Source organism: Zingiber officinale, chromosome 7A (assembly GCF_018446385.1).
Source record: "Zingiber officinale cultivar Zhangliang chromosome 7A, Zo_v1.1, whole genome shotgun sequence".
Lineage (NCBI taxonomy): Eukaryota > Viridiplantae > Streptophyta > Magnoliopsida > Zingiberales > Zingiberaceae > Zingiber > Zingiber officinale.
This window is the reverse complement of record NC_055998.1, coordinates 126,571,113-126,580,464: the sequence shown is the minus strand read 5'-3', so window position 1 is coordinate 126,580,464 and position 9,352 is coordinate 126,571,113. Positions and strand designations below refer to the sequence as shown.

At 36.2% G+C, this 9,352-nt stretch overlaps 1 protein-coding gene across 2 annotated transcripts; it reads right to left on the bottom strand.

The window, feature by feature from the left end:
• Nucleotides 1–1,089: 1,089 nt before the first annotated feature.
• LOC122002429 (VIN3-like protein 2) lies at nucleotides 1,090–8,380 on the bottom strand. Of its 2 annotated transcripts, none has more exons than XM_042557591.1 (4): nucleotides 7,982–8,380; nucleotides 6,513–7,204; nucleotides 2,622–2,929; nucleotides 1,090–2,541 (listed from the first exon to the last, which is right to left on the bottom strand). In XM_042557591.1, the coding sequence occupies exons 2-4, from the start codon at nucleotides 6,998–7,000 to the stop codon at nucleotides 1,319–1,321; spliced, it is 2,019 nt and encodes a 672-aa protein (XP_042413525.1). In that variant the 5' UTR covers nucleotides 7,001–7,204; nucleotides 7,982–8,380; the 3' UTR covers nucleotides 1,090–1,318. The 2 variants fall into 2 exon arrangements, with proteins under 2 accessions (XP_042413525.1, XP_042413524.1); XM_042557590.1 differs by having other exon boundaries at nucleotides 6,513–7,191.
• Nucleotides 8,381–9,352: the final 972 nt, after the last annotated feature.

Sequence of the window (9,352 nt, the reverse complement as noted above, 5' to 3'; positions counted from 1 at the left end):
ACCCAAACAACAAGACAAGACACTTGAACTGTGACCCACAAAATGATTAACATGCATCCACTACCCAAAAAACATGGATGGAGCCTTTTTTTTAAAAAAAAATATTTTATCTCAAATATTCTATTATAAATTTCTGTCAAAAAATTAAATTGATTGTTTAACCAATTTTAATTAAACAGATAATATTTTAGTTATAATTACTATTTGATTTTTAAAAAAATATAAAATATTACTATTTTTACTTAAATAATTTTTAAAATAAAATAATGTGAGTAAAGTGATACAAATTCTATTGTATATTTTTAAACTGATACATGAATTATAAATAAAATTTATCAGAAATAATAATTTTAAAAATTTTAAAAATAACTATATAACAATTTTGGTATGATATTTTTATCCAAAATTTTAATCTAAATATATAAATACCTCTTTGGAATCCATTTATGTTTTTAAAATGTCTAACTAAAATGATTTTTGATCCAAAATTTAAATCAGAATACTTAGATGCATGTTTAAAAGACAATTGGAGTTCATCCCTATTTTTAAAATGATAAAAGAATTCAAATCTAATCATATAATAGTTATAGTTAAAAATGATTATATAAGTATTTTCTACTCAAAATTTTAAATTTATATATTCTGAAAGAACATTGAAATTCAATCAAATTTTGAAAAGTGGCCAAATTATTCATCATTTAGTAGTTTTAACAATCTATGTAACAATTTTGATCAAGATTGTTACCTGAATCTAATTGTTTTTATCAAAATTATTTATCAATATTACTACATAATAAACATTGTTATATTTAGCAACTTTAGTTGAAATGTCTGTGTAAGTCATTAATTAGTCAATTCAAAAACGTAATTTATATTCAAATTTAAAATTTAAGTAAAAAATAATCATATCATAATTTTAGATAAAACTACTATTTTCTATTATTTTTTAAAAAAACATTATTTTGAAAAAAAATCTATCCTTAATATCATGAAGAAAAAATACTTCATTTTTGCCCACCCAATTACTCTTTTTCTGTGGATCCATTGCTTGGCCATTAGCTATGTAACAAATATAAATACTCAGAAAGATAATAAATATTGATGCTTGAGCTTCTTGAAATAAAGATCAGTGTCACATAATTTCATAACAGCAATGTCAAAGGAATCTAGTACATGCATAAAAAGTGTAACTTTCAATGAGCAACAATGGGGATTGACCTCAACCTCAACTGGCTGATCCATGAATAAGTATTTCGCTGAAGAATCAATGCGACAATTTGTATCTAAATCACTATCAAATAGGATCAAGAATGGACTCTCAATGCCAAAGCTTCATGCAGAAGCCATTCGGCATTGGTGGTGGTCTCTTGCTGTAGATTGCTTCTGAAAAGGTGTCGACCAACTGCCCTGCAAGGCTTGGAGGATCTTCGATCAGAGTATCAACATAGACACTAACAACTCGCCTCTCCTGAGGGGTTGCCCGCAAGCTGAACCAAGTCAAGAACTTTACTCTGAAGCTGGTTTCGATATGCCCTTCGCATTCCAGCCATCTGATCACCTTCACACAGGACTCATAGGTCCCTTCCAGCGAGCTATCGCTAAGATTTACAACGTCAAATTGTCTCTCCTTTGATGAACTCCCTGGTTCTTTGTCCGGCTTCGTTGAACCATTCTCAAATATGTCTACCTTGGATTTCCCTTTGTTGCACCTCCCAGAGCCATCTGTTCCAGTTTCTGCCCTGCAGAGGGCAGCAGGAAGAGTGGAATCTAATTTTCCAAATGGCACAATCGCAATCGTGTTACCGACAGGATTGTTAGATTCATTCTCTGATTTCAGGACCTCAGACGCCTGGTTATTCTCCATGGATTTGGTGGAGTCTGTGCAAATGGTCGAGTTTGGTTCCTCATCTATAGCAGACTCGGAGTGCCCAAGTGTCATCTCTGGCACAATAGCTTCTCCTCCAGAAATAATACCCTTGCATTCAGTCTTCTGCTGGTTAGTATCCTTTTCAGTACGGTCTGATGATCTTTCTGTCTCAACAATCTCAGGCTTCTCAAAATCATCAAAATCCATTTCTGGCAGCTTATTCAAGTCAGCACATGTTGTACTATTAGTATTAGATTCATCTCCCTCAGAGGGATTTGACAAGGCACTACTTGTTGCTTTAGGGCTTTGGCAATGTGATCCTGAAACATCTGTCTCCAGCGCTACATCCACAGAGTTGTCGACGACGGGGTTGCCTTGAGTTTTTACTCCAATTTCCCATGTCCCCAGATCATTTGTAATGCTAAAAGCTTCTATCTTAAACATATATTCTATATTTGGAGCTATTTCTGTGATTAGCAATCTCCTCTTTGGGTTACACACAGAAAATGATGGTTCTTCAGGGTATGCTGGGCTGTTTGCTAGTCTGAGCCACAAATTAAAACCAACTAGTTCTTTAGTTAGAGGTGAGTCATTCTCTATATCAAAAACAACAGTGAGGGATGTGGGTGATGTTTGTTCAAATCTAATGAAGCTAGAGGATACTGAAGCAATTTCTGCACACAGCAAAGATGCAAGGAAACAATTAGTGGGAGAAACAAACCATAGCATAATGTTCAAGAGACTCGAAGCTTACGGTGAACTCGAGAATGAGTTGACTGGGCATCCGAACGCATGGAATCCAGTAAGTCTACTGCGCTGGCACACAGTTTTTGAACTTCAGCACCAACAGAAAGTCGGTTGACAATTCCACGTGCCATATTTTCTAAATCATCAATAGGACCGACCTCAGACTCCAATTTCTTCCATGCTTGGTCAACTATCTCATGCAAACTCTGGTACTTCTCTGTTGAGCTGAGAAGTTTATGACTAAGAGAAATCCTATAACACAGTACATCAACACGGCGAGCATACTTTGCAATCACAAGCTGCTTCTTCCAGCACCTGCACAATTGTGAAGATTGAGGTTATACAGCTAGTATATTGTCTTCCAATATGTGCTGATGTGTTTTGCAACTGACAGTGTTCCTTTCTATCAAAACTATCCATAACAATGTCTAACCTGTGACCGCAAAGCCAAGTCACAGTTAACTGCTGCTTTTACTCTAAATCTACCGTCAAAAAGCATCTGCAGTCCATTCCTCCAGTTTGTTTAAGTGTTTCTAATGGTCTTGCAAGTAACAAAATAAGCAACTTTTATGTGGCTGCTGTTATTAACATAAGCTGCTTGTCCAAGAAAAATACAGTAAGAGGCAAAGCAGCTCCGGAGTAGATGATAATGGTAAACATACCGGGTCATGGAACCTCACTGTCTTTTCACTATTTGGTTAACATCATAGTTTTCTAAAGTTGAGTAGACAAACATAAATTTTATAAATGATTATTTCATTCAAAGGATAAAATAAATAGGCTTCATTTAAGGGCAAGCAACCTTGATGTCAATGACAACTCAACCAATTATCTAGAAGCATAAGAAGCCTTCTCCCACCAATCATTTTGAAGATTCAGATATGATTCATTCAATGAGTTTTTGTCTAAATATGTGCATGCTTCAAATCTACAACCATGAGAAGACTGCATACATTCACCATGAAACTTTTCCAACAACCTCAACAGCCTGCTCTAGACCTTTCTCTTGAGTTCATCTTGTGTCTATTTACATGTTACCTATTTTTATTCTTAAACATTGCCTTTTCTCAAACAATAATTTTTATCAGCACATAAAAATTAACCATTTCAACAAAAATGATAGCAGAGCTCCCATTAATGTAAAGCTAAATTTAATCACAAGCATGCACATGTAATCAACTTCATTTTTCAAAAAAAATAAAATAACCTAACCAAAATCTAGCAAAACAAGATTCTCTGATCCAAAAGGAGAACAATCTTTTTACTAGTTGAAAGGGTTGCACAAAATCACCAGATAATTAGGAACAATTACCATATTGGTTCAACCATTGGCAATGAATATTCTTGGTGCAAACCAACATGTCCAACTTTTGTTCCTTCATGTCATATCTAAGACACAATATTTCCATTCTGTTAAGTTTTTGAGACACAAAAGTCATATATCTCCAGTTACCATCAGGATGCTAATTCTGCATTATAGTCATTTACCAAGTCTTCCATCTATTCCTGCCAATTGTCATCAGAATCTATTACCTACTTCATATAAAGTCTTCTGATGAAATAAATCCATGATAACTTTTACATTCCAAAATCAAAATCTTTGTTACTTTCTTCCAGTTGTTGCCAAATGAAAACTATATTTGTCGCTTATCTCAAATAACCATTTTAAGTCATTGGAAGTCTGCTCTTTATTTCGATGGATTACCACTAGGTACATATGGATTGGAATCAAAATCCTAATGGCCCCCTTTGAATTAACAACCCCAATTACATTTTGCATTTGAATTAGATAAACAAAAAAATTTCTTTCCTCATAACATTTTGACCTCCATGAATATCTCTTTGAATGAGATAACTGGAAACTCTCTTTTACATTTTGACCTGCCTGAAAAATCCTTTTGAATTAGGTAAACAAAACGCCTCTCTTCTCATTACATTTGGGCCTCTTGGAGACATGTAACATATATTCAGGGAGGTTGGAATGTAACAGGGAGAGAGGCAGAAGAGTTGAATCGATAAGGAGGGAAGGGAAATGCGGAGGAAAAGAAGGAAAGGAAAGGAAGGGAAAAAACTCTTTACCTAATAAAAAGGAGGTAAAGATATGAAAAACTAAAATTACCTTATTACCCCTTGTTCTTATCTTCTTGCTCAAATATATTTTAGCCACTCACCATGTCATGACGCTTGGTGTTGGGAGCTGCATCCCCGGTCTATTGGCCGCATCACTTGGTGTTCAGAGTTGCATTAAGCTAATGGTTAGCTGCAACAACCGCATCCAGCTTTTGGGGGCAACTCCCAACTCACCAATGACAACCCTTGACTGATCTGCCCACCGCCCCGCCCTCCTTACAAAGATCCTCAAGGTTAAGGATGACAACATAATCATCTCAACGGTGGCAATAAATAGAATGATGCAGCATATCAGAGTGTTGAATGATGACATATCAAAATATTAGAACGGCAATAGGAGCCTACTAGTGTCATCAACTAGCCTTAGTCAGAGCAAAATAGGTAATTTGTTTTTTCTCTGTGGAAGCCAACCTCTTCCGCCAGATTCCTGATTTTGGATGGAAGCAATTTGGATTAAAATTCTTTCTAGTCAAGTTCTGCAGAAGCTTTCACCCAGATTAACAAAGAAAAGAATGTTTACATGCCTAAACTCTTGTGCCAATCCATGGAAAGTGTTTCCATCCTTGGGTGTAAATGGACCTTAGGTATCAAAAATATGAGGAATAGAGGGAGGCCAACAAAAGTATAAGTCGATGTAGTAAAAATGGTTCTGTTAATCTGAATATTATTAGTGATATAATCTTGTATAAAGCTCAATAAAGGATAAGATTCCTGTAGTCAATTTAAAATAGTTAGGACAATTCAGGTGAATGGCATAGTTATCATCCTGACCTAACTTAATTATATCTAATAGTCCAACCAAGATCCTAACTATCGCTAAACTCTGTCTACTAGTTCCACAATATTCATGTTCTCAAAAAGTAGTTTATTTGTATGCACTACTTCCACATTATTTATGCTGTTCTTAAAAACTAGTTTTTATCCACTGATGGAGCCATAAATGAGCCATGATATTCATTGAAATCCTCTAGATAAACACTGTATAGATGTTTATAAATCAGAATACAAAGGTCCACTAGATATATGCCATTCAGCCTCCTTAGAAGCAAGGATTCAACAAACCTAGATAGAAGAATATGCAATTGGATTGCATTGCAAGGAGTCGTATTGATTACATAATCTAACTTGATAAGGAAACAAAACATCCACGAAGAATATGAAAGTTAGTATGTGTTGCAATGTAGAGGAATTATCAGTAGGTCAGATTCATCATTCATCATATGCACCCAGAAGAAAGCCATATGAACTAGAATTAAAAATCTGCTATGCAACAAAAGTAAGGCACACGCTGAATATGGATTTGCACACAAGATATTTGGATGGATTTACTCTCTGCAAGTACATGAATACATAATCAATTATATAAAGAAGTTACAAGGTTGGAGGATCATTAAATATACCAGTTGAAATAAGCAATATTCCTCAAGTACTAGTTATCTTATTTTTCTCTTTTTTTTTTTGCGTGTAAATGAGTACTAGTTATTTATCAAAACATATGTTTTGATACTAGACGAAAAGACAGCACAAGAAACACATCATATGCATCATTTTACACTCCAAAGCAACAGAAATTTCTTACTGAACAAACTTATGAGAAAACTATGCAGTTGTGAGTCCTAACGCTATAATACCGCCTAATAATACTGTCGCTTTTGTTTAAGTGCAGATGTAACTTAGAATGTTTGCATAGAAACAAAAGAGGTGTTGGCAAAGATGAAGAATTAAGAAAATTATTCTAAACAAATAAACAGTGTGATTAAGAAATTACCCAAGCAAGTCATTAGATTTTCTGCACTGAACACAGTAATATCTCCCATCCAATTTTGTGCATGTATCACTATTCATCATACCAGTACTTTCATGCTTAAGGGCACATTCAAGATGACAAGACATGCCACAAGATTCACCCTGAGAAAGAGTCTCAGCGCTACAAAACAGCCAAAGACTAGGGTCCTTGTTGTCATCATATTTGTAACATATACAACATGAGCAACGCTTGCAGAATGAGTCCTCCATGTTAAGAGTAGCTCTGCAGGCAGAATTCTGGCAATATCTTAGATTCTCCGGAGCTTCTTCTACATTGTTTATCTGGAGGTTATTTGTGACAATTGGTAACCGTGTTGGATTCTCGCTCTTCCTTTGTCTCTTAGCTGTGGTTTGAGGACTAGGTGTAGACGGTATCTGTGATGAATCCCTTTTGTTTGCATTCTCTCCAGATTTCTTTTGAGAAACTACTCGAAGAAGGCAATTTATCATTTTCTGTTTAGTTAAGCTAGTATACTTTCTCTCCTTTCCTATCTCAGCACACAGAATGTCTGAAAGGTCATGGCGGGTCCATGTCTGTAGCTTCTCAAGAGCACTCTCTGGCCATTTTGTCAATTCACGGACAAGCTCTCTCTTCTCCTCAATGCTCAACTGGCTACATTTAGATGGGTCAAGCACAAATCCTGAAGAGTGAAACTGGTAAGCAAGTTTAACATATTTTGGTTAGATAAATCAGAAATGAGGTCAACGTCACCCGATCAGGTAAAAAGAAGAAAATTTAAGATTATAAGGAAACTATAAATCAGAGAAACGATTCATGAACTAAATCACATTATACATTTCTTATCGTAAATGCTTCTAAACGTGATAATTGAAATTTTGTTACATTAAACCTTAATTTTTCTAGAGGAGTATACTGGCTAAAGAAGATGACATCAGCTAGTTGCAGGTTTCCATAGGGACGAAGAAAATAGAAATACTACAATGTTTTGTAGATGATGAAAGAATGGTGAAAACAGGCTGCGAACAGGATTCTTTTTTTCTTTTCATCGGACAAATTATGGAGATGTTCGAAAGATTGTTTCTTTGGAGATAATTTGCAACTATCCAAACTGAGATATCTGGACGAGCCCCACAATGCAACGAAGCAAACGATATAGAAAAATACCAATATACGAAAACTTAACGAGGACGCCGAAAATCCTATCAAACTCCAATCTTTATCATGCCAAACACGAAGAAAACCACTAAGCCCTTCAAATTTTCCAACTTTGTCAAACCAGGAACCAGAAAAACCACACAAAAAGGAAAAATATCTCCGAAACCTCTAAATTGCGCAGAACCACGAACGCGATCCGTTCTAAATCCACATCAACGAACAGATCAGGTGCTCCCGACGCGACAATTACCAAAACAAAAGGAAGGAAAAGAATGAGAAAAAGAAAAAGCTCGAGAAAGAGGCAATAAATCTACCAGAAAAAGGCGGATCCATGGCGGACGGCTTAGGTCCTCTTCCCTTCACATTGCATCCTCAAACTGACCGATCCCCCTCCGACGCCATACGTCCATCCAAAACGAAGCACAGCGGCAATTTCATTAAAATTCTCGGATTTTTTCCCCCCACACTTAACCGTTACCACACATACCCCCACTCGAGAAAGGAGCGAATTTGCTTCTTCCTCCTCTTCCTCCTCGCGTTCAGATTCGCACCGCGCCACGAGGAGACAGATCGATCGATCGATCGAAATGTAGCAGGTCGCGCGCAAGGGTTTGGATTTGCGGCCACTGCCCAACTAAATGAATCCGAAAATAAAGAAAACCGATCTCTTTTCTTTGTGTTCCTCGTTTCGGCCGGAATCCATTAAAGGCCCCATAAATCATAAAAACCCACGATTATCTCTTTTTCTCCTTCACACCCCCTACCTACCCCCCTCTACCGGTGCCGGTATTCGTTCAATCAGAGAGCGGGTAGGTTTCTATCAATTAAGAAGGATATATATCTATATAATAAATATTATTTATGATTAAGAAAATATGTTTAATATTTGTTTATTTCGAAATCATATGGCAGTTGACTTGGGAGAAGACGTCGTCCGTCGAGAGGACGGAGTTGTTCACGTCACGCGAATGGTTAAACATATTAAAAAAAAATTAAAATGAAATATAATAAAATAAACTAAAATGAAATTCAGTTAATAAATGGTCGGCAGGTGGGCCAGCTAAGGTTTGAGTTGCTTGCACGCATGCTGATGCCAGAATTTGGACATGTGATAAAAAACTGAGAATTTTTCCAAAATATATATGTCCGGAGATAATTTTTTTTTTTTTTCTGGTTCTCGATAATCTATTTGATTCTAAGTCCTACAATTAAATTAAGGTGTGAATAATCACTCGGAAAGGTGCGATGGTTACAATATAAAATATTGTGATATTAGATTATAAGTAGGGATGGCAATGAGGTGGGGTGGGGTGGGGGTGGATTTGTCATTCCCATCCCCGTCCCGTTTTCATTTTTTCGGATTCGGGGATTCCCCGAACCCGAACCCACGGGTTCGGGGATTCCCCATCCCCGCCCCATCTCCATGATCTATCGGCAGCAACAATGTCAACCTGGAGATAATTTTTATATGTCTCAAAGAAAAGGTAAGGCTCAAACAGTGCATTCCAGCTAGTCTTATTCAGCTTGATTTCCTGCAAGGATGGCAAACAAGGAAATACAGAAGACATGGTTTCGAATAATAGCTCAGGTAAATCATGAAGTACATACAGACCTCACAGATCTTGTTGCCTATTTGAAGCCAATAGATTAATGTTAACACTATTATTAATATTTTTTAAAAAAAT

What these genes read in the sequence shown, in the direction of transcription:
- LOC122002429 (XM_042557590.1), bottom strand. An exon ending in AAATCTAATGACTTGCTTGG is followed by an intron (nt 2,930 to 6,512) that starts GTAATTTCTTAA and finishes ACAATTGTGCAG; the next exon opens with GTGCTGGAAGAAGCAGCTTG. An exon ending in AACTCATTCTCGAGTTCACC is followed by an intron (nt 2,542 to 2,621) that starts GTAAGCTTCGAG and finishes TGCTGTGTGCAG; the next exon opens with AAATTGCTTCAGTATCCTCT.